Below are 24,825 nucleotides of genomic sequence, written 5' to 3'. Positions count from 1 at the left end.
AATTATGCACATTGCCTTCCCTTTGTCTGTATATTACAATTTTTTTTGCAAAAACTAGTATTATTATAGCTCTAGTATCTTTATAATTCTTAAAACAAACGACATACTCAAGTTTACTGTATTCTTGATACAAACATTGTATATTATAATTAATATAACCACAGACTAACTTATAAATTAGTCTGATACAACTAAGAAGTAACATTACAAGAATTGAAACTTTTAACAAAATAAAAATCAAAGTTTCTTCTAACAATACTTGTTTATTTATAATAAAAAATCTCAGTACAACAAAAACAGGAAACAACGAAAACAAATAACACTTTATTTTCCTGATCCGTGTCCCCAATGGGTTACCCCCACGTAGCTGGTACCACCCTTTCCATGACCATGGTGTCCTGGATGCTTGGCATGCCCTTCCCTGTGCACCTCTGCCTTGAACCCTTCGTGCTTGTCAGAAGTGTACTTTACCACTCTATGGGTACCGTCTGGGTCGTGGATGGAATACGCTCCTTTGACGTCATCGTGGTGACGTTCTTCTTTTTGGTGTTTGTGGTCGTGGGTGTGGGGATCATGGACTCCGTACTTGAAATGGTAGTGAGGTACATGCTGTAAAAATAACAAAGAAAAAATTTGTTTATTACATAGTAACTGTCAAAATTGTCTTATATCTATCAAAAATAGTAGATAAAATAGTACTTTAACCGCAAGGGGTAGATTAAATGATACTTTAACAGCGAGGATAGGTTAAAAACTTTATTCCTTCTCGCACGTTTATTAATTGCTTCCATTTTTGAAAATTTTTGTATTCCTTTTCATAAGTTATTCGGGGTTTAAATGGAATTAGTTTGGATATGGCGTTTGTCGCCTCAGCATGAATATCTGTTGGTAATTTACTTATTTCGTTTTGAGCCATTTCTGGGTCCAATTCAATCAGCAATCGACACGAAAGAGAATTAAAAAATATTGACTCAAAACTGACAACTAAAGAGACAGTTTCATTTAGTTGTCAAATTACACAGAAACCAACGCCAACCCAGCACAATAATTTTTCTATTCGTAATAAATTCCTAAGATCTACCCGGCGTAAAAAAAGCGTACCAAACTTAATGAGTAATACTTCATAAGGAAGCTTCTTGGGTCATAATATATTCATAGAAACTTTTTGAGTTATTTTCGTCTGCAGAATCAACCAATGAAGTTTTGATACACTACTTTTTTCACACCCTGTAGGTATATTGTATATTATTTATTATGGAAAAATACTTACGTGATCCTCGTCGTGATCTGGATACGCCAATGACCCAGCTACAATGACACTCAAACAGAAGAATACCTGAAACATTTTGTTTGATAGATTGGTTTGTGAAAGATTATTTGAGAAAATCTAGACGTATATGATGAATTAATATTTTTAAATAAATTATATACAAATATAATATAACTGGTACCATTACTTACACCAAAGCAATTCATTGTTGTTAACAGCGAGATCAAATACGAAGTGATTTTAGACAAATTTCTTATTGCTTTTATACCAACCAATGCCTTAAACGTAACACCAAAAATTTAAAAAACACTAAAAAACATGTTTGATAATATTTAAATAACAAATAGTAGAATTTTTGCGGGATACAGTGTATGTTCTTTGATTTTTATGCTCTGGTTGTCGATAAGTTAGTGGTTTTATGGTTGACTTCGTCTTTTTTTATTATGGGGTCTGGTCATGCATTGGTGTTTATGTATATACTGTTAGATAAGGAGTCAAAAATATATGCAAAATGCTTGGAAAAGTTTAAAATATGGTTTATTAAATTCTAGGGACTTCGGAATTTTCTCATAATAATTGCTAACATAAAAAATATACTCATAAAATATTTATCAAAAAAAAAGCACAAAAACATTATCCTTTCTAGCGTCAATTATGATAAAAAGTTTATAAAAAAATAAGTTTCCATTTGAACAGGGATACAATACAGGGTGGGTCTTAAATAATTGCAAATATTTAATTTATTTTGATCTCGATAAAAGAAACATATATTTTCTCTTTATTGTTTTTCAAATAAGTTTCAAAATAGTTTCAAAATTAAAAATTTAAAAAGAAGTGATTTTTTTGCTGATTGGATTGAAAATACGAAAAAGAACGGTATATCACTGAGAGTACCATAATCAGTGAGTACCTAGGTTCATTTCCTCGTGTGATAATATACAAACAGTCGTTAAAAAAACTTAAGAAGGATCTTTGGGTGAAATTAACAGGAAAAAAAATCTTAAAGCTATTGTTTTGCGTTTACAGTTAGTTGTAAATCAATGAAACGCGCGTTTTAAATGTTATAATTGGCAACAATAACTCCTGTGGTTGCGTTTTGCTTCAGATTTCGACCTTGCCAAATTAAACACATTCTTTTTTCTGCACTTAAAAGTTAAAATTCTGTAATATATTTTGTTCTAGTGGGCCGACTTTGATGATTTTTTAAGCAATTTTGTAGCTAAATTGTTTGACTTTTTAGTATCTCTTTCTAAATTAAAGATGAAAGTTCCTATCTGTCAATTATACGAGGGAAAACAAAACGTTGATATTTTAGTGAATGTTTGAAACACGCTGTGGAATATGTTAACAAAGCAAGGAATTTAAAAATGATTTTACCATATATGCTGGTATTTACCAGAATATGCTGGCAAAGTTTTCTGAATACAGTTCGAGCTATCCTGCATACAGTTAAAAAATCATGAAAATAGGTCTAAAAATAAAAATAAATCTAACAAAAAAAACGTTAATGTTGAAGATGGTCGGTCAAACTTACAACACACTTCCATTGATCGAAAAATAACTGTTATTAAGCCATCTGACGCTAACCAAAGTGTTAAAAGTTACCACCTAGATATATAATTAACAAAAACGGCGTGAAATGTTCAGATTAGAGTCCCTCAATCAACCACAGGAGAGACACAATAGAAAAGGAATCAAACGAAACGGTATACGGTCAAAATCTCAAGGAAATGAATGCGGAGAGGAATAATCCAAACGAATCTGGTACTGTTATTTCTGGGGGTGGTACCAAGAAACAACCCTCTGTAAGATCTAGACGTCCTACGTACTAAAAACTGTCCGATTGTATCACTTAATTTAGGGTAGAAAAAAAAGGTTAATACGTATCAAAATATAATTATCGCAAGATCAACAACGTGTTTTCCACTCCTGATAGTTGTTCACTTGTTGTTACTTATTGCAACAATGCAAGACTTCAATACGTCATCAAGAAATTTCAGGACAATTAAGCTGCAATACTATTTTTTTTTGTTCATTTTTTAGAAAATATCAAGATTTTTTTAAATAGACACCCTGTATAGAGGAAACAAAAATACTATTGGAAGTTGATTTTTTTTAAGTTCAAAATTTAAATCATTAACATTCGACATAAAATAGCTTATTAATAAATTTAAATACAGCCAAAGATAAGCAAAGGGGTATTCGTGTTTTCTCGATGTAGAAAAAAATCATTTAACCCTTTATAGGGCGGTACTAATTATTTTTTAGCTTGATCAAACTGACTTTAAAAATATATAAACTAGCACAAAGGGAGCATATATCTTCTTAATAACATTTTTCAAAAACTTAACAAATAAGGGAGTGGGAGGGGGGTTATGGTCGATTTTTCAATTAGAGTCTGTTAAAGCAAATAGATCATATGTAATGATCTAATGTATATAATGTATAAACGTTATGTATCATACAATGTAAGAAGAAAAAGTACGTTCATTTTGATTATCTCTGTTACTCAAAAATATGCCCATACCAAGTAAATCAAATTTTGTTTTACGAGAAACTCGCCTCCTATGAGAAATGATCGAAAATATACAGATTACAGTTGAGGGTTGGAACCTTTGGTGTTACACAGCAAAATAAAAACACTAAATCACCACAATACACCAAAACACTTTTACTTTTACACTGGACGCGCGTTTCGCTAACCATGTTAGCATCATCAGCAGATGATTATAAACTGCTTAACTTAGTTTATAATGATCTGCTGATGATGCTAACATGGTTAGCGAAACGCGCGTCCAGTGTAAAAGTAAAAGTGTTTTGGTGTATTGTGGTGATTTAGTGTTTTTATTTTGCTGAAAATATACAGGATATGTTAACGATTTTAGAAAATATCATCCGAGCCGTAAATTTGGCGCACTAAATAAGAAGAAATTAATGTCACAGATACAATTATTCTTTCTATATTTTTAAATTTTTATCACATGAAATTTGCATAGAAAATGCTTAGACGACAATTAGGGAGATATACACTTTCTAATACTGGGAGATAATACACTTCCACGCAACTGATCAGTTGGTTAAATTAAAGTGGTCGATTTAGCGACCATCAACCAATAAAGTGTTAACTCTTTACTCACAACCAAACTATTAGTTACAGATATTATTCTATTTTTTGATTGACTAAAATCCTTTAATCTATTTACACAAAAATTAATTCTAAAGTTTTTTTTATCAGATAATTTTGAAAGCTCTACTTAATATTCGATCTTTGAAGAATTTATTCAAGCAAATCTCAATTTAATTTTGCAAAAGACAGACTAAATTACAACATTCTTTATTGCCTGCTTAAGATTATTTTTTCTATAAAGTATGTACTTTCAAAATATTTATTGTTTTAATTATTTAGAAAGTCAACTATTATATTAGAAAGTGAACAATCCTTTAATTTAAAACATAAAACATACAGTATGTTCAGGAAAGTTCGACCTATTATATGAGTAAAAAGTTAGTCAAGAATTATTTCCATATTTAATATTTTTCATTTAATTTCACCCTGTATTAAAGAGAAAGGTACGAATTTAAGTTTTACTAGGTGACAAATCGGGTAATACGGAAGGCCGAAAGATCTTAATCAAACAGATAATGTACTTGGTAAAATTAATAATTTATTATTAATCATATTTTAAATATACACATAGCTTAATAAAAAAATAAATAGTCATACTTTTATATATACACAAAGAATTTTTTCAGTCCATTTTTTTCATGGTAAAATTACTCAATGGTAATTTAAATTTAGTTGGTATTGGGCGTGGTGATCGATAGGCAGTACTGAAAGAGATTGTTCTGGTACGTAATGATTCAAATTTTGGCCAGGATTTTCTTCATGGCTGTATTTGGAAGACTCCAACAACACTGCATCACTGTTTGGACCATCATGGTAAGTCTCGTGATGATGAGCAACTTCTGGATGATGGATATACCCTTGAGGAACTTCATAAGAATCACTGACTTCCACAGGACCTTGGAAGTTGAGTTTGGAAGACTCCAGCAAGACAGCATCACTTTTTGGACCATCATGGTGATTTTCATGATGATGAACAACTTCAGGATGAGGGATATATCCTTTAGGAACTTCATAAGAATGACTGACTTCCACTGGACCTTGGTGGTACTGTTCTAATGCTGGAAGAACATATTGTGGAACTGATTTCACGCCTGAAGCAAGATGATGATGGTCATCATGACTTTGAACAGATACTAAAGGAGCTGAAGATTCATGATGGTACTCTTCTGGTACGTAGTGGTGTTGAGGAGCAGAGTAATATTCTTCTGGAAGAGCTACTTTGTATTGCTCAGCCTGGCGATGATAGATTTCCGGAAGACTATGAGATTCAGGAATGTGCTGATGATGCTCTATGTGTTCTTGGTGTTCTGGAACCTTAACCAACAATCCTTCTACTTTAGGAGCTTGAACATATTCTTCTGGCTTAGTAAATACATCAGCTACAACAGGTTTTAAGTCAGAATAAGCTTGGTAGCCTCCATCATAGCTTTTGTAGTCGATGGGTTGCTCGATGATGGTTGAATGGGGTTCAACCGTTGATGCCAGAGCCACAGGCTAAAAAATGTATTTATTAACACACAACGATAAGTGAAAAATAAGAATGACTTACTTGTACATTGTGTTCTGGATGATCAAGACCATGAGTTTCAACAGAGGTGCCGTGAGCGCCAACTTTTTTAACGACAGCTCTGAAACCCTGGTCGTCAGCAATGTAATCGACGATTCTGGTTGTACCGTCTGAGTCTAGGAGGCTGTAGCTTCCTCGTACGGTACCGTCCTTGTCTTTGGTTTCCCATTGGGTTTTGTGGTCTCCCGTGTGAGGGTCTGAGACACCATATTCAAATGCGTACGATCTAGGTTCCTAGAGTGAAGAAAGAAAGATAAAAAAATACTAGTGATTATTTTGTAATTATTAAAATAATTCCAAACAAAAATATTTTTAAAATTTTTTAACATGTCGTGTCTTGGAAATTATGCATTTTCGGAAAAATGTTTATAAGAACTTTTTACATATATTTTGATAAGGATTCAACATCCTGTATAGTAACAGTACAATTTAGTAATATTTTTTTAATTAGACTCACAAAAACTGAAGTGAAAAAATAACTTACATAATTGTGATAATTTGAAGCATATTCTTTTCCATACCCATGGTATAATGACCCTGCCTGGTACTCAGGTACCAATATGGAACTGCGGGTTCCTACCACACCCAAGGCTGCACACAAAATCTGAAAAAAATATATGTATACCTAGTAATTAAACGCACAGTTTTAAAGAAATATATTATTTTTTCTCTAATTTGAATATTTTAAAATTTTAAGTATTGATATATAATTAATTATACGATAATTATTGGTTTTCACAATACATAACTATTAAGAAACTCAAACAATATTCAAAGAAACAAAAACGAAAAAAAATCCATCGACGCACAACACTATAGACCGCAATATATCACCGAAATCTCCATGGACATACTAACCAAAGAAAACGTCGTCGTCATCTTTTGTCCAACCAAAACACACTTTTCAACTGAACTAATTTTTTCTTGCGGGTTGTATATATACATTGAGAGTACGAGGCAATGAAAAAATTAACATTGTGAAGGTCTTCCAAGGTCAGGAACCAGGATTTGAAGAAAAAGCTTCGGTTTGAGGTGACTCAACGATTTTTGGCGGTTGTGTGGCGAAAAAGTCTAGATTTTGACGGATATACTAGATCAGCGGAAATTGGGTAGATACGGTTATTTTCATTGAAGGAAGTAACATACGATCGAAAAAAACACGGCGTCAAAGAGGGCTGGGGAATGATGATCGATGATAATTTTGACGAGGTCAAACCCTAGACGTCATCACTTGGCCCTTAGACAAGGAAAGAGAGGGGACAGGTAACACGGCAGCTGAAAGTGAGGCAAGTTGTCACCACGCGAAATTCTCCAATGGCGTATCATCAGAAATTAGCTTGTACCTAGACGGTGCAAAATATTTATTAAAACGTAAACTAATATCTGCCAGTTGGCCTTAAGGTTTTAATTTATTTTTATATTCAGTAAAAGTAATTTTTAAATGTGTAGTTTAAAATTCGAAAAAAAAATATTTTTACAGTCTTTTTTTATATAATAATCATATACAATTATTTATTTATTAACGTGTGATGATTCCTTGTATCAAAATAAAATAATTTGTATAACATATGTTTTAAACGTTGTATATACATATATACTGTATGGCGGAAAAAAAACGTTCTTATTGTTTATCTTGAAAACGACAATTTAACGATGGAAGCACAGTTATGAAAACACATTATTCATTGAATTTTTAAGCAAGTGTGAAGGAAAAATAAACAGATTCATTATCATTCTTGTTAACGAAATTTAAAGAAAAAGTTGGCTTATCAAACACATGCAAAAAATTAATTTGGATAATTTAGTTTATTTAGAAACTTTTTTATCTCTTGTATTTTTTATAAAACTCACCGATTTGAAATTAAAAATAAAATGTAAAGCATTACATGTCAGGACTAAAATATTTTTTAGATTAAGAATCTAGTGATAATAATGATAATATTTTTTATCACTAGAATTTTTAATTTTTTTATAGTTTACAATTATTTTACATATTTGATAACAATACTTTATACATTTTTTTACATGTAAAATATATAAAAAAATGTTTATTGCAGAAATTGTATTTCTCTGATTATAATTCCCTACGCCACTGGAGAAATCCATGCTGAGTAGCATTATTTATAGTTCCAAACATTAATTATAATACAGGATATTGAAAATACTACTTGGAATTATTAAAAATACTTTGGTTTGGATGTGATACAAAACATATTAAAAGCATTTTACATATTTTTACTGCTATAATGAAAAAATGAACATTTAAAAAAAAATATTTTTAAATACTTTTTTTCTTTGTTAATCTTTTTTTAATTAGTGATAATTTGTGACCAAACTGAAATTACGTCTAGAGATTGACCTCTACAAAATTATCATTTATTGTTATCTTTGTAGATGTTATATTTCATGATATCATATCATTTAACTCCTCTATGAAATTCATAACGGCTTTTGGCCTAAATAAAATCACAGAAAATGCAATTTACCTATGAATTATAACGACATCTGTCACTGTCAGGTATTCTCTTGCTGGACAGACTTTACCTATGTTTTAACTGACAGAAATGAGCATTCAAATGACGGATTCAGGTGGTAGCTCTGCTGTAAAAAATGCCAAGTTGCCACATTTCTTTATTTACTTCCTACCATTGCCATTCGTATTTAAAATAAAAAATATTTTATTAGCAGATCTTACAGTCGAACATTGTTCTTTTTAGAACCTCTTTTGCTGCGAAGTGTACAAGATAGCTTAATAGCCAATGCAAAAACTCATCGCAACCTTATTAGAATATTTTGAACGGGAATGCGGTAGTTATGGCCCTTTATGTCCCTTAAGTGCTGTTAAGGAAGTGCTATTTAAAAAAAATATGTAAAACTTGGCAACGCTGTGCCAGTCAAGCTTAATCACGTGACTAAAAGTTTAATTGCTATGTACTATAGTTAAAAATGAATAATTTTTTTTCTTATATTCCGATTTTTTACCAATATATACGTAACAGTTATTCTTAGAAATTTTGTCTTGCCTCGGCCATTCTTTCCCAATAAAAAAATTAAAACAAATAGGCCTGTGACGAAATCAATAATTTTTTAAGGTCTTGTTACTAATGAGAGCAAATAATGTAAGAAATGCGTGTTATTACTAACCTTCAAGAGAAAAAATCAGCTACTGGGCGTTTCATTACGTCTGAGTCTTCTATTATTCAAAAGAAATGACGTGTATGCTTATATTTGTTTCAAGTTGACTTTTTTGAAAACTAAAATTTATATTTTCACAATCTTTTTCCTAGTATTCATTACTTTGTCAAGGTAGAGACAAAAAATACCTACTTCAATTATATTTTATTTCAACAAAATTAAATAACAATATAAAACAAAAAAAAATAACATAAAATTTGAGATTTAACATAATCTTATCTTCCTGAACCATGTCCCCAATGAGTTACACCAACGTAACTAGTACCACCAGGTCCATGACCGTCGTGAGCAGGGTGATGAGCATGTCCTTCACGGCGTACCACAGCCTTGAACCCTTCGTGGTGTCCAGAAGTATACTCTACAACCCTCTTGGTACCGTCGGGTTCTTTGAGGAAGTATCCGCCTTTCACGTCATCGTGGTGACGTTCTTCTTTCTGGGCTTTGTGATCGTGAGTGTGGGGATCGTGCACGCCATATTTGAAGTGGTAGTGTGGTATCTGGAAGGTAGAAATTGGGATAAAGTGATTATGTTGACCAAGAAAAAAATTAAAGAAATATATTGTTTTTTTGTAGTTTGATATAGTATTAATCATATTATACAGGGTGAGTCGTAAATCAGTGCAACTGTTTTCAGGGCTGGTAGATCTTGATAAAAGAAACATATTATCTCTTTACGATTTTTCAAATAAGTCCAAAATAACTGAGTTATTTTACTTTGAAAATTTCCAAAAAAAATGATTTTATGCTAAAATTTTGAGAACGACTAGATCTTTTTGGAATTTTCTTTCTTGTAAATTTAATCTACTACCTATGTTGCCATATTCTCAAGAAATTATGTTTTTTATTTAAAAAAATTTAAAAAATGTTTTCAAAAAATTCCAAATTTAAAAAAAAAATCGTGAAGAAAACCTCATAATCGTGTTTCTGGGGTCAAAATATACTATCTCTAAAAATATTTGACTTATTTAAGATTCGCCCTGTATTGTTGATCGCTCTATAAATACTTACATGATGGTGGTGATGAGGATATGATAAAACTACACTAACGGAAAAAAATACTAAAAAACAAACCTAAAACAAATAAAATAATATTAAAAATATGTATTTTTCGGAAAATTTTACTACCAACCAAAAGAGAGTTCATTTTTGATACGATTATGTTATTAGTTCATTGCTTACTGTCTTAAAATCTGTGGTTCCTTCTATTTATACAAAAATTTGATAGAACAAATAACATGGAACTAAAAAATGTTATATAAAATATTTTTATATGAATACTTTGGTTTGGAGGAACTTTTAAAGTTTTCTAATTTTACGCAGTGTAAATACAGCTTATTTATTTAAAGCTTTTTCTTACTTTCAATGAATTTTATCATTGTTCTTATATACATACTTATGGGAAATTTTCTGAAAGAACAGTAAAAATGTTTTTGTTTGTTTGTTGACATAATTATTGTTTAAAAATAACTCTGTTATGGTAAATTACAGTTGAGGGTTGGAACCTTTGGTGTTACACAGCAAAATAAAAACACTAAATCACCACAATACACCAAAACACTTTTACTTTTACACTGGACGCGCGTTTCGCTAACCATGTTAGCATCATCAGCAGATGATTATAAACTGAAAATTTTTTTAGAAAAGTTTTAGAGATAGTACTATATTTCCACTCCAAAAACACATTTATGAGTTTTTATCGCCATAAAAAATTGAAAATTTAGAATTTTTTAAACGATTTTATGGATTTTTTTTTAATTTTAGTTAAAAAAATTAATTCTTGATAATATGGCAATATAGGTAGTAGATTAAATTTACAAGAAAGAAAACCCAGAAAAGGTCGAGTGGTTTTCAAAATTTAAGCTATAAAATATTTTTTTTTTGAAAAATTTCAAAGTAAAATAACGCAGTTATTTTGGACTTACTTGAAAACACTAAAAGCAGATTTTGTAAAATCCTTTAAAAAACATCTAAACTAAAGAAATTTATCTCAAAGAATCTTGATGTAAGGATCAAAACAACTCCAAAATACAGTAATTTTGAATTTGACAAGTATAGTAAAAATAAATTTAGGTAAAATCAAACAGCATAAAACTTAATTTCAGTCGTTTATTATATGAACACTAATATCTAAAAACAGTTTTATATGACACACAAGATTTGGCACAACGCTGTAAAATCATTTACAAGAGAAAAATTACAATTTTTTTAATAAATAATCACTTAAAAACTAGAAAAACTAAAACATAATATATTAAACTTATAGAGTAATAATAATAATACTGAAAAACATCATGGCAATTTTTATTTTTACATATCTAGATAACACTTATCTTCTAATTTACAATAAGAATATCTACAGTAACAAACAAATGGAATGTCTCTTTCGAGAAAAAAAAACGATTTTTAACATTCTTTTAAAATTTCTTTGGCATCACAAATAAAAACAAATTAAACTACACTAAATAAGTCTCTTTTTACCTTGAAGGAGCCTGATCCAACAGGTCATACAACGCGGAAATATAAGTCTGAGCCATCTGGAGCGTTTCAAACTTGCTCAATTGCCTATCCTGCCCCAACTGTGGCAGAAAAGTCCTTAATCTGTCAAAGGCCTGGTTCAGGTTCTGCATCCTTCTTCTTTCTCTGGCATTAGCTGCCAGACGTCTTCTCTTCAACACTTGCGGCGAAACTCTACCCCTGGTATTTCTTCCCGAAGGACTTGGTACTTGGGAGGAGAAACTTTCTTCACTTAAGCTATCGTAGCTTGATGTCGGACTGTTGTTGTTACCCCAGCAATCCTGGGTAGTTACTAGCTCTGATGTAGCTTGAGAAGGGAAGTACAAATAAGCTGAATAGTGTTCTGGGTTCTCCATGATGAATTTAAAAAAAATAACTTCTTCACTGAACGTCACACGAAATTTGACGTAAACTTTTTGAGCGAAAACTGAAGGTAGCACACGAGAGTCAAGGTTGGCGGTGAAGATGTATATGGCCCTAGCCAGTTGGGCCCTTCGTTTTTATATAGAGGGTCTCGGAAGTTAACGCCTTTTTAGCGCGTGCTCGGCGACCAATAGGGAAGCAGAGATGTTTCGAGCCAATGGCAGAGGGTTTGGAGGTATCTTTTGTCGCTTGAAGTTATTTTTTTTGTAGTTTTTTCCGGGGATGGAGATATAAAAAGGAACTAATTTGAATTTTTGTGTGAGTTTTTTGTTGTATTATTTTGTTTAAAAAATGTTTTAGTGTGCTTTAGTGTATTGTTTGATTGAAATTTCTTTGACTGAGTTATATTTTTTTTAAAGAAAAAGTATGCTGAATGGGAATATAGGGTTTCATTCTACTATAAAAAAGTCAATAATGTCTGTAACTTTTTTTAATCTTGGGAATTTTACAATTAACTAATTTTAGATGTTTATAGAATACTGATAAATACAGACAATTATCATAATTTTTACACATGATGCGAAAACAATACACTCAAAATATAATTTGTTAAATAAATATACTGGGTGGACCTTAAATAAGTGCATATATTTTAGAGGTTGTATATTTTGACCACAGAAACACATCTACAATGTTTTTCTGTTAAAAAAATGAAAATTCTGTATTTTTCGAAAAATGTTTTGATTTTTTTTAATTTTCAGTTGACAATATGGCAACATAGCAGATTAAATTTAGAGGATCGAAAGCACAGAAAAAAATCTAGTGGTTCTCAAAATTTAAGCAAAAAAGCAAAATAAGTCGTTTATTTTGGATTTATTTGAAAAACGATAAAGAAAAAATATGAGTCTTTTATCGAGATCTACCAGCCCTGTAAATATGTGCAATCTTCTAGAATATATTGTAGGCAAATTTTTTCTATGTAATTTTTTTCATAACGGAAGTCAAAAAAACACGATTCAACAACTGCATTTCCTCCTACGTTAAAAAATATGCTTCATCATCAGGCTGCAATTTTAAAAAGCGTAAACTAGGGGCAAGCTTTAACTTTTCTCTGTTTGAAAAATTACGTTTGGCACCTTTTTTGAGTCTTTCAGAAAAAAAATAGCCGACAATATTAACTTTTTAAAGGTTATTTTGATAAACTTGTAAGTTTATAATAGTTGTATTTTATTCTTATTAAATCATATTTTTATATCAATTTTTGTAGTTTCATTTTGCAAATCTACACGGTTGTTCACCACATACGACACGGAGTATTGTAGCTAAACGATTAGATTTTGACAAATTGTAAGTTTTGGGTTCGTTGATGGACCAATAAATAAATAAAAAATATCAAAGTTGAATTTTTTTAAATGGAACACCCTGTATATTATCACATTTTTAGTTTCTAAGATTAAAATAAAGGCAAATTTTAATTTAATTAAGGTTGTGAAAATAAAGCAGTAAAAATTTTAAGGCTTCATTTCTCCAAGGGTATCAAAGTTTTTAATACTAAATATTTACTGAAGTTTAATTATTGATCAGTTATTGTGTTGCAATAATAAAAATAATACTACCTCATACAGAGTGTCTAAAAATTTATTTTAAATAATTTCTAGCTTTAAACGACAATAACTTGTTTAATTTAAATAGAACACCCTGTATATTTTGGGAGAATTAGATGCAAAATTTAATTGTCCATCAAATTGTATTATACCATTTTTACCTATCCCTTCAAGTTTTCGTACAAAATGCATTTTCTTATAATTTAGACCCCATTTATCAGTATACCTATGGAATATTGACATTTTAGATTGTTTTTAAAGCAACAAATATACAGGTGCTAAAAACGATAATATTACCAGCCTATTGGTATACAAAAATAAAACTATTTAAATCTTTATAAAAGAGTATACCATTAATTAAATATACCACCATTATTTCCGCCAAAATATTAATTAATTACATATTTAATTGTGTTAGTTAATAAATTATTCTAAATTAATGTGGATTTGGAAACAGAAGTCAATATAATAATAAGTTATGAAAATGAATGTCTCTGTTGTTATAAATGAGCATTCGTCAAAAATGAAATAAGTTTTTAAGGTGTTGACCACACTGTCTAATACACATACAAAATTAAGTTTTTTAGTATTTGGAGCAATTATTATTAATCAACACAGTAAACAGTCAATTAATGTAGTTTGAATACTGGAATCATATTAATCGGTCCTCTTTTATAAATATTTAAACATTTTTTTTTATTTTTTAGTGACATAAACGAACTATATCGACAATATTAGTATCTGTACCCTTTAAAAATTTGTTACATCTTTAAAAATAATCAAAAATGTCAATATTCCATGGGTATATTGATAATTGAGGTCTAAATTATAAGAAAATGCATTTTCTACGAAAACCTGAAGACATAGGTAAAAAATGGTATAATACAATTTGACAGACAATTAAATTGTGCATCTGCTTCTTATAAATATACATGGTGTTTCATTTAAATTAAAGAAGTTATTGCCGTTTATAGCTAATTATTACTTAAAATAAAATTTTAGACACTCTGTATAAAGTTAGTATAATTTTTATTATTGTAACACAAAGTTTAGTAAATAGAAATATTTCAGTACAATATTTGGCTTTAAAAACTTAATTACGCCTGGAGAAATAAGGCATTAAAATTATTACCTACTGTATTTTGACAAAAACCTAAATATTTCAGAAACGGTAAGATTAAAATGCGGTAAACCTTATCAAATTTACCTTTATTTTAATCGTAGAAACTAAAAATGTAATAATATACAGGGTGTTCCGTTTAAAAAAATACAACTTTGATATTTTTTATTTATTTGGGCCACTCTGTATCTTGTAAAAATATTTTTAAATTGTAGCTCTAATAGTCCTTCAACGAACCCAAAACTTACAATTTGCAAAAATCTAAAAGTTTAGCTACAATACTCCGCGTCGTATATGGTGAACAACCCTGTATAATTTCTTTTGGGTATGTATGTACAGTACGTCTGCTGGATCTGTGTCTATGAAAGGAATGCGGACAAAAAACATTTAAATAAACAGCAATATATTTTATACGTCGACTTGACGAGTACGTCACCGCAAATCGCTCCGCCCACTCATTTTATTGGCTACTTGCGAATTTGTGGAATTTTTATTGATGGGACGCGTCGTCTAATTTTTTACAAAAAACATCGAGACAATATCGTTTCCCCTCTCACGGATACCCCGTAGTTACAGAACGGACAGACGTATTGTAGTACTGAACTTATATCGCACAGTACTAATTTTTATATCATACCGACCACTGAAGCACTGAAGCTTTTACTTCAAGTAAGTAAAATAGTTAAAATTCAAGAAAAATCATTTACAAACCGAAATTTCTAGTAGTTCTTGCTAATTCTGAAGACAGTACCTACCTTAGTAATTGCCCCCGTAGACGCATTTGGTACCTGCTCGTGTCCAAAATCGTACCCTTGCGTGTTCGGACAACGTAGAAACCAATTTTGGAATGGAGAGAATCGGAAAGTAATTTGATTTTTCGGTTGTTGGTGGTTTTTCTGTCGTATATTTTCTAATTTTTTTGCATTGTTGATTTTTTGCGTCCTAGGTAGAGACCATCAGACACCCCCACGGGAAAAAAGAGGTTATCAACCCTAAGGGAGTTGTATAGGGAGGGTTTCAGAAAATTTGGTTTTATATTTTACTAATATTTTAACAAAAAAAAATATACAGGGTGTTCCTTAATGACATGCTAAAAAAAAAGCACTGAACTGTCTGACTGAACAGAACAATGAAGTGAAAATTTAAGATTTAAGGTTATGGTTCAATACAGTTGCAAAAAGGTAGTGACTCGACGTCCTACCAACGTAAGAATAAGGAAATCTAAACAACATTGGAATTAGTAAAACAGACGACGTCTGCATAACGTTGGAATAGGTCCTGAAACTGACGTCGGAAAACTTTATATTGTCCAACGTTGTAACTACGTTGTCCGAATCACCTAAAGATCACTTAAGCAAAAAAGGTTACAAGACAACGTTTATTCGACGTCGCAGAAGCTTCTACTTTGCTGTAGTACTAGTCCAACGTCGGCACAACGTTATAAAAACGTTTAAATTTATTTTAATACCCAAGGTAGGGAGCTAACTATTTTTTGTAACTAATCCAACGTTGTGTTTAGTAAACATGTGGTCGCAAATTGTGAAAATGCTACTTGGGATGACAGCGATCTTCATTTCATAGCCATCGCTGACGCCGTTTTTATTCGATCATACGGTACTATGGTCAACGAAACGCGCTTCTAGTTGTTTTGGTGTATTGTGGTGAATTAGTGTTTTATTTTGCCACAAAGTAAATAAAATGTCCAAAACATTATATTGTGAAGAGTTATGTTTATTTTTGTTGTAAACTCCACAAACCATGCACTTTAACGTTCCATCTACAGAATTTTGTCATAAACTTGATTCAGAACCTCGCAATTAGTGGAATATTTAAGGGGGTGATTCTTGGACCTATTCGAAGAGAAAAAAAACTTCATATGCATGTATGTCCCAAACATCTTAATTTATGAGATACGGGGCGGTAAAATTTTCAAAAAAGATTTTCTTTTCATAATATAACTCTGATTTTGTTATAGATATCTCTATGAAACTTGATACATGTCTTCTATGCATCAAAATACCTTTTTTGATGTACAAACAATTTTATTTATTTCAACCATTCCAACTGAATATTTTTGAAGAAAAAATTTGTACACCACTGATTTCTCTTAAAATAACAATTATTTTCAAAATCTCCATTCATTTCTAAACAATTTTTATCTCTTAATTTTTTTCGCATATTTATTGTTTAAAAAAATTAAAGTCAGTTTACTTCAAGCTCAAATCGCTGAAAATCTGAAGCGCTGACTGTGGTGTGCAATTCGTGAGAAATAAGTGCAAGAATTTTAACTGGTTGTATAGTTCAACCCCAGAAGCACGCCTATGAGGTTTTTTTCGCGGAATTTTTTTTTTGAAAATTCAAAATTTTTTGGATTTTTTTTTAGTTTTTAGTTAAAAAAACATAATTTCTTGATAATATGGAAACAGAGGTATTAGATTAAATTTACAAGAAAGAAAATCCAGAAAAGATCCAGTGGTTCTCAAAATTTTAGCAAAAAATCATTTTTTTTTTAATTTTGAAAGTAAAATAACTCTAATATGTTTCTTTTATCGAGATCTACCACCCTTTAAAATACTTGCACTTATTTCTGGGACACTCTGTATAAACAGTCTTAATCATCTGCGGATGATGCTAATGATATCTTGCCATATATTGCCATACATCCAAATCAAGGTGTAAATTATTATGTTTTTAACGGAAAATTAAAAAAACTCGAAAAACACAGTTTTTTCAAAAATTGAATACAAAATATATTTTTTGTTATTTTTTTTATAATACGTGCATTGATTTAAAACAATCTACATGTCTAACTTAAAATCAGTAACCATATTAATATTAATATAACTATTTTTTTCAAATTTTTGTTAAAAACGGTTGCAAAAATTATAATTTGTTTCTATGAATTTTAAATACATAGATATATTTGACAATACGGGTTTTAGTGGGATGTATTCTAATTAACGCTATTTATTATTGAAATTATTTAATTTTAAGCAAAAAAAAGAGACAAATTGCCTGGAGTTTTTCCATTTTACGCAGAACACCCGAAAGAAAATTAAAAGGTTTACGTTACTGGGTCCGGTTCTGGTAAATGGTACCATGGAACGTAGCCCTTGGCCAAGCATTTCTTTGATTTTCTGACCAACGATATATATCGACTGCAGTGGCATCTTTTAAGCAAATTGTCGAAATTACCCGCAATTTTTTAGGGCCGCTCTGCTATAGAGAAGCCTGAGGCCGTGCCTGCGCTCGACACGAGAACCAGCGCAATTAACTAAAAAATAATTAAAGAAAACAACTAAACAAGGCTTGTGTTAGATAGTTACGAATTCCAGCGGTTTTAAATTCCTTTTCATTATTTTATTTATTTTAGTTTACTTTTTTTTACTAAGTTTTGTCGAAAACATACTACAGCTTAATGCGTATACTGATGCTTCCAGAACTAAAGCAGGAACAGAAATAGGAGTAGTGGGGCCGAAAACTAAATACTCTGTAAGTAAAAATGTTTTCCTTAATATTTTTTAAATTATTTGATCGCATTTCGGCATTTTAGCCATAATTTTTTCTTCAAATCAGAGAAAAAACGCTCTCTAACACTATAATAACCGTAACCCTGTCATTTTCCGAATAACAAGCATTAGCCGGTTCTTATTTTCACACCAAATCAACCAAACTACTGACCATCAGCCTCAATCAACCCTTCCTTGACAAAAAAAAACACATGCGTCCATTCTTTTTGGATATACACCGCCAATTCAGTGGCGCACACTTTTGTTTTCATTAAAATATTATTTTTTTGCATTAAAAATACGCAGACACCTTAAAAAATAATTTTCCAGTCACATATATACAAAACAAAATTTTCAAAGTCCCTCATGTAAGATATTTTCTATTAAAACAGGCATTTTAGCTGATTTATCTCAATTTTTTCCGTACACATCTGGGTGAGTTACGCCTACCCTGAAGCGCACGATTCTCATCACACCTCTGCCCGTCATTTGTTTCTACTTAAGCCCACTTGATTCCTATCCTTGTTAAAATGCGACCGTCGTATGTCATTTTTTCCTCGTTAGGACACTTAAATTCCCTTTATTTTTTGTTCCCACGTATTTTTTTCATCAGATTTCCTCAAAATTATTTTTTTTATATATATTCTCAGTACATATGATTAAAAAATACGCAAAAGTTCTTATTTCTTTCTTGTTTTACGCATAAAATAATAAATTACAGCTTTTAGCGCATTACAGTAGATGTCACTAACCCAAAACAATTTACAGAAAACATTTTTTACAGTTTCAAAACCTTATGCTAGTTTTCTATAATTTTCAAACAGGACTTAACTGAGTTATCGAATCACAGATGGCAGATCGATCGTTTAAATTTGACAATTCTAAAAAAATATAACCTCACAATTTTGTATTTGAGATTTTAGTGTTTTGAGAGAGTTATAAGTGTTTTTCTACATTTTCTTCTATTAAAACCCGAATTTTCAGCATGGAAATTGATCTAGAACAATCTGACGAAGAGTTTGTCATACAGAAAGCCAAGGATGCTTTTAAAACTGACCCTTATATGGCCAAAGCTTTGATGTTGACTGCCAAATCGCTTTATCCTAACAATTTTGGTGTACAGGCAAGTTTCTTGATTATCATAAATAAAAATAATCTATTCAGTTTTGTTTTTATCTAGTTTGAAGCCTATTTGATAGAGAAAAACGCTGGAAATGTTAAAGAAGCTGCAAGGTGTTTTAGTGATCTGTAAGATGCTTTATTATCGCATAGTTTTATACTTATATTATTTTTTTTGTAGGATTAGCAAGTTTCAGCAAACTCCAGACTTGTGGAAGGAGATAGAAAAGGTTACTTCAGCTCTCAGGTCTGAAACCGATAGTGATGATGCTGAAAAACAGTTTTTATGCGAAATGTTTAAGCATATATCGTCGGATGTTCAACATAAGTTGCTGCTGTTTACTGCAGATCACTGTGAAGACACTATGGAGCACTGTAGATTGCTGTTGTTGCTTTTACAAAGGTTTCCAACAGCTATATCAAGTTATGGGGTAATTAAAACAATTAAAAATTTAATTTTATTATTATTTATGCTTTAATTTCAGCCAAGACTTGTTGATACATTAATGACAGCAGAAAAACACAGTGTAGATGGTCATTACCCAATTAACCCTTACAGGAAGCTCCTAGTTTGTGAATTACTACCTCTTCTGGCCAAACAAGAAATAAACCTTGAATTAAATTCAAAACTCTTACTGAAACTCTTACAGAAAGCTGTTGAATACTATTTGTGTTATTTGGGAAGGTCTAGTACAACATTACAGGTAAAAAAATCATCAAGTTTAATCACAGACACTAATTTTTTAGTTTTTTTCTTCTCCACAGGATACAGAATCAAGCATAGAAAATACTTGGTGTAAGTTGTTCTCCATGGTTGAATTTATAGGAAAACAACTTGGTTGGGAACAGTATTTAATTAACTTTAACTTGATTTTTACTAAAGAAATCTATTGGCAAGTAATACTGACTCATTATCAGGCAAGAACAAAGAACAATCTGATCACTGACGATAAACAACTACTGTACTGTCTGTCTCTATTTTTTTTGTATTGTTTACATGAATATAACGGTAGTCTTTCCCCTGTTTCATCTCCTGGACAGACTGCAACAAATTATCTCTTAGTTGAAGCATTCACAGGTAAGTAGTTCATTAATTTTTCATGTCTTGAAGCCTTTTTTTCTCAATGGTAACTTATAATAACTTTATAGATCCCACACTTCCCAACCCAATGTCTGAACCAAAGAGCAAAAAACGCAAAAGTGACACTGAAATAATCCACACAACTAATCCATACATTTCTGTCGAAAAGCCAGAACTCAAAAATATTCACAGCAATTTTCTGATGTGTGTTAATTGTTGGGATTTGCTACATTCTTCAGAAAATCTTCACAGGGGTAAATTCAAATTTAAACTGTTTTTTTTTAGTTTTACTGTATATTTTTTTGTAGAATTTATAAAAATACATTCACACTTAAAGATAGACACTTGGCTGTCTGTTTTTTTGATTGATTATGCCTTGTACACTGCTAGGTTTGACGAGTGTCTTGTAAGCTTACAAAAAATTACAGACAGTTCTTTGATGTTACACAAGTACATCAGGCTGGCCAGTATACTGTATATTAAGAAAAACTACAGTGTAAGTAATGTTTGTGTGATATTTATAAACCCTGTATATTTTCGTATATTTTTCATTTTATTGATTTTACGCAAAGCACTGTTCTTTAAAATGTTATATCCTGTGTTATAGGGCTTGTTTCTCTCTATTTCCTGTGTCACAATGTACCGTTTGTGTCCGAGAAGGGTTCATAGCTTCATAGTTGTTGATTTTCGAAAGAAATCAGTACATGTATATTATTTCGTATATTTTTCATTTAATTGATTTTATGGAAAGCACTGTTCATTAAAATGTTGTATCTTATGTTATAGGGCTTGTTTCTCTCTACAATTTCCTGTCTCACAATGTACCGTTCGTGTCGGGGAAGGGATCATAGTTTCAAAGTTGTCGATTTTTGAAAGAAATCAGTACATGTATATTATTTCATATATTTTTAATTTTATTGATTTTATGGAAAGCACTGTTCATTAAAATGTTGTATCCGATATTATAGGGCTTGTTTCTCTCTACAATTTCCTGTCTTACAATGTACCATTTGTGACCAGGAAGGGTTCATAGTTTCATAGATGTCGATTAAGTACTTGTATATTATTTCGTATATTTTTCATTTTATTGATTATTGATTTTATGGAAAGCACTGTTCATTAAAAAGATTTTTTTCTAGTCATGTCTGGAACCAATTTTACTGGCCTTGCCTTTGTTGCCAGTGAACAATTCTGGCAATTTAAGCAATGGTTTGATAGTTGGAGGCAATCAGAGACATTTGCATTATTTGCCGTTGACAAGGATGGCAGTGTTGCAATATTTAACGAAAATTCTTTTGAGATGTATAAAGGTATGAGTATTTTGGCGAATGCGCCAGGATTTTGGGATTTTTTTGTACTTGGAATAGTTTTTCTGTACTTTTTTGTAGGAAAATATGGGCAAACATGATTACAGCGAACTATCTATAGGTCACATTTTTGTCTTGGTACAATTAGATTGGCCACAAGAAGAAGATTTTGTACCCTCCCTTTTAGAAGAAATTAAACAGCACAGGTCATTTCAGTACCATCTTTTCCAGGTAAAATATCAAACGTGATTTTTATCTTTATTTTTATTTTTTATTATCGTTAATATTATTAAACAAGCACAAGTCGTTGACCTAGCGCAATCCGCAGAAATTTGGCATCATCGATTTTAACATCTATAGGGTGGCTCAAAAAAGTGTGAGTGGATTGGGATTATTTTTTTTAAATGGAACACCCTGTATATTATTGCATTTTTGGCTTCATTTTACATCACTTTACATAATTCCACTCGAAATTCTCCAATGGCGTAGCATCAGAAATTAGCTTGTACCTAGACGGTACAAAATATTTATTAAAAGTAAACTAATATATCGTTCATTTTTTAGTAATGCATATACAATTTTGTATTTTATAGTCTCACCTTTATAATATTAAAATATCTAAGTCGATAATGCAAAATTTATTAAACAGTCACAGTGAACTGATTATCAAGACAATTATTTATTTATTGTAATATGTAATGTATAATTAAATAAAAAATAATGTAATACCATATGTTTTAAACGTGTATATACATATATACTGTATGATCGAAAAAAAACGGCGCCTTGTTTGTTTGGAAATGACAATTTCACAAATGAATATTAAAAATTACATTATTCATTGAATCCGTAAGCAAGTGTGAAGGGAATTGACTAGATTCATTATTATACCGTATAATCGAAAAAAAACGACGTCTAGTTGGCTTGTAAATTACGATCGATGATATTCCCCATATAATTCTACATATAAAATGACATAAAAACTATACAAAACGACATCGAAAAAAGACGGCGTCAGCGATGGCTATGAAATGAAGATCGCTGTCATTTTATATGTAAAATTATACGGGGAATGTCGTCGATCGTCATTTACAAGCCAACTGGGCGTCGTTTTTTTTCGACCATACGGTATAATAATGAATCTCGCCATTCCCCTTCACACTTGCGTACAGATTCAACGAATAATGTAATTTTTAATATTGACCACTATCAATCATACTAGAAGAATCATAATAGAATATCCTAATTTTTCCACAAAAAAAATAAACAATTCTAGAAGCTTTGTGTTATTTTATTTATTTTTAAATTTGTATTAATTACTCACCGAAACTATTATTATACACCTAAATTAGTAAATTTTTTGAAAGAATATTTAAAAAAATATATGTAGTAACAAGTAGCCCACCACAAGTTTGTCCATCCCCAGCAAGTCTTGGCAGGTAAATTTAAATTTTATATAACAACTATACATATAGATTTTTTATCACTAGAATTTTTTTTTTAGTTTACAATTATTTTACATATTTGATAACAATACTTTATACATTTTTTTACATTTAAATATATAAAATAATGTTTATTGCAGTAATTGTATTTCTCTTATTATAATTCCCTACGCCACTGGAGAAATCCATGCTGAGTAGCATTATTTATAGTTTCAAACATTAATTATAATACAGGATATTGAAAATACTACTTGGAATTATTAAAAATAGTTTGGTTTGGATGTGGTACTAAACATATTAAAGCATTTTACGTATTTTTACTGCTATAATGAAAAAATGTACATTTTATGACCACATAACAAAAGTTGTGTATCGATTTTTACCTGTGAAATGTAATTCCAGCCACTTTTTTCTTGCTTCGGTCTTTGCAGCCATACTCTGAACATCTCACCATACTAAACAATACAGTTTATAAATTTAAAACAAAACAGTTGTCACAAAAAACATAAAAATTCGCTCGGTGTCACCTCGAAATCTTGTCACCAAAGTATGGCCGCCGATCGAATTTTGGCCTCACTATCCGATCACGGGAGATTATGCGTGTTACCCGTCCCCTCTCTTTCCTTGTCTAAGTTCAAATTCATATTTTTACAGAACTACATCATTAATGTGGACATAATGGAAGAACTGATGTATTTATGGACACCACAGGGTGGACAAATTCACTTAGAAATTCTTCCTAACTTGAGGTATTGAAAAATATTTTTTTTATGAAAAATATATTATTTTTTTTAACTTGTTTAGTAGTCAGAGGAGAATAGGCACCAGGGGCGCCGACAAGGGGGCCAAAGAAGAAATGAAACAAGCCATCAAAAGACAGATTGCCAGAAGCAACGAAAGATTAGACGATTTGTTGATTAATTTCATACAAAATGAGCGCGCCCTGATCTTACAAGCGCTGGTATGATTTAGACAAGACCTAGTGATGTACCCTGTGAATCCCTGAGATCTGTCAAACGATTCTGACAGAAGAATAGCGGTAAAGTCTGACGATTTAGTTGTTTTTCCGGTTTTTAATTGTTCCCAACTGACTGTAAAGAAGAGAAGTGTAAAAAGATGTGTCAAAGAAGGGAAGTGTTCTGTAGTGATTACCCCTGTAGTAGATGGACATGAAAGTAAGGTTGCTATTGTAAAGTGTGCTGATGATATAAGTATTATAGCCATTCTGTAAAGCTTTTTTAATTTTAGAATACAAAACATCAACAAATGTTTTCTGTTAATAAAAATAAATAAAATATATTTTATTTTATTAGTGTTTCTTATTATTAAAAGTTATTCCAACGGGACAGAGTATAGTTTTTAAATTATAGAGAATATATACATTTTAAATATTTGCTATGGTTTGTCCAATGGAAGGATCCCCGATAGTGACAGTTGTGTCTGTCATTTTAATTCACGTGCAAATTGTATTTCCTGTCATTTTTTGAATATCGTATGTCGAAATTTTCCCTGTCTAACGAGTCAGAGAAGAACACAACTGTCACTAACAGTGATCCTTCTACTGGACAGACTATAGCAGTTATTTAAGAGACACCTGAACTATC

The 24,825-nt window shown here is 30.9% G+C and overlaps 5 protein-coding genes across 6 annotated transcripts; 1 reads left to right on the top strand and 4 right to left on the bottom strand.

Annotated features, from left to right (window-relative positions):
- Window positions 1–286: 286 nt before the first annotated feature.
- LOC115882001 (adult-specific cuticular protein ACP-20-like) lies at window positions 287–1,658 on the bottom strand. Its single transcript, XM_030899812.1, has 3 exons — window positions 1,462–1,658; window positions 1,271–1,336; window positions 287–609 (listed from the first exon to the last, which is right to left on the bottom strand). The coding sequence occupies exons 1-3, from the start codon at window positions 1,474–1,476 to the stop codon at window positions 325–327; spliced, it is 366 nt and encodes a 121-aa protein (XP_030755672.1). The 5' UTR covers window positions 1,477–1,658; the 3' UTR covers window positions 287–324.
- Window positions 1,659–4,985: 3,327 nt separating this feature from the next.
- Window positions 4,986–6,853, bottom strand: LOC115881999. Its single transcript, XM_030899809.1, has 4 exons — window positions 6,823–6,853; window positions 6,449–6,568; window positions 5,947–6,198; window positions 4,986–5,891 (listed from the first exon to the last, which is right to left on the bottom strand). The coding sequence occupies exons 1-4, from the start codon at window positions 6,841–6,843 to the stop codon at window positions 5,049–5,051; spliced, it is 1,236 nt and encodes a 411-aa protein (XP_030755669.1). The 5' UTR covers window positions 6,844–6,853; the 3' UTR covers window positions 4,986–5,048.
- Window positions 6,854–9,374: 2,521 nt separating this feature from the next.
- Window positions 9,375–10,334, bottom strand: LOC115882052 (cuticle protein 19-like). Its single transcript, XM_030899875.1, has 3 exons — window positions 10,289–10,334; window positions 10,168–10,230; window positions 9,375–9,656 (listed from the first exon to the last, which is right to left on the bottom strand). The coding sequence occupies exons 1-3, from the start codon at window positions 10,301–10,303 to the stop codon at window positions 9,375–9,377; spliced, it is 360 nt and encodes a 119-aa protein (XP_030755735.1). The 5' UTR covers window positions 10,304–10,334.
- A 958-nt stretch (window positions 10,335–11,292) lies between these two features.
- On the bottom strand, window positions 11,293–12,132 carry LOC115882000 (protein atonal-like). Its single transcript, XM_030899810.1, has one exon. The coding sequence runs from the start codon at window positions 12,027–12,029 to the stop codon at window positions 11,634–11,636; it is 396 nt and encodes a 131-aa protein (XP_030755670.1). The 5' UTR covers window positions 12,030–12,132; the 3' UTR covers window positions 11,293–11,633.
- Window positions 12,133–19,172: 7,040 nt separating this feature from the next.
- Window positions 19,173–24,489, top strand: LOC115881997 (integrator complex subunit 10). Of its 2 annotated transcripts, none has more exons than XM_030899808.1 (11): window positions 19,173–19,392; window positions 19,450–19,517; window positions 19,570–19,819; window positions 19,874–20,092; window positions 20,154–20,466; window positions 20,538–20,723; window positions 20,778–20,965; window positions 21,609–21,779; window positions 21,858–22,007; window positions 23,876–23,970; window positions 24,029–24,489. In XM_030899808.1, exons 1-11 carry the CDS (start codon window positions 19,255–19,257, stop codon window positions 24,186–24,188), a joined length of 1,938 nt encoding a protein of 645 aa, XP_030755668.1. In that variant the 5' UTR covers window positions 19,173–19,254; the 3' UTR covers window positions 24,189–24,489. The 2 variants fall into 2 exon arrangements, with proteins under 2 accessions (XP_030755668.1, XP_030755667.1); XM_030899807.1 differs by having other exon boundaries at window positions 24,026–24,489.
- Window positions 24,490–24,825: the final 336 nt, after the last annotated feature.

The sequence above is a fragment of the Sitophilus oryzae genome, unplaced genomic scaffold (assembly GCF_002938485.1).
Source record: "Sitophilus oryzae breed Bouriz unplaced genomic scaffold, Soryzae_2.0 scaffold_1745_pilon_pilon, whole genome shotgun sequence".
NCBI classification, from domain to species: Eukaryota; Metazoa; Arthropoda; class Insecta; order Coleoptera; family Curculionidae; genus Sitophilus; species Sitophilus oryzae.
Note: the sequence above shows the minus strand (reverse complement) of the source record. Positions and strands in the feature narration are given on the sequence as shown.

Bases quoted from the DNA above. Each gene is read 5' to 3' on its own strand.
- LOC115882052 (XM_030899875.1), bottom strand. The intron at 9,657-10,167 runs GTAAGTATTTAT...TCTACCTTCCAG, and splicing joins ATCCTCATCACCACCATCAT to ATACCACACTACCACTTCAA.
- LOC115881999 (XM_030899809.1), bottom strand. From the start codon at position 6,843: ATGACGACGACGTTTTCTTTG. The intron at 6,569-6,822 runs GTTAGTATGTCC...TATTTTTTTCAG, and splicing joins TGACGACGACGTTTTCTTTG to ATTTTGTGTGCAGCCTTGGG. The intron at 6,199-6,448 runs GTAAGTTATTTT...TCTTCACTCTAG, and splicing joins CTTCAAATTATCACAATTAT to GAACCTAGATCGTACGCATT.
- LOC115882000 (XM_030899810.1), bottom strand. From the start codon at position 12,029: ATGGAGAACCCAGAACACTATTCAGCTTATTTGTACTTCCCTTCTCAA.
- LOC115882001 (XM_030899812.1), bottom strand. The intron at 610-1,270 runs GTAAGTATTTTT...TTATTTTTACAG, and splicing joins CAGATCACGACGAGGATCAC to CATGTACCTCACTACCATTT.
- LOC115881997 (XM_030899807.1), top strand. From the start codon at position 19,255: ATGGAAATTGATCTAGAACAATCTGACGAAGAGTTTGTCATACAGAAA. The intron at 19,820-19,873 runs GTAATTAAAACA...CTTTAATTTCAG, and splicing joins CAGCTATATCAAGTTATGGG to CCAAGACTTGTTGATACATT. The intron at 22,008-23,875 runs GTAAAATATCAA...ATATTTTTACAG, and splicing joins TTCAGTACCATCTTTTCCAG to AACTACATCATTAATGTGGA.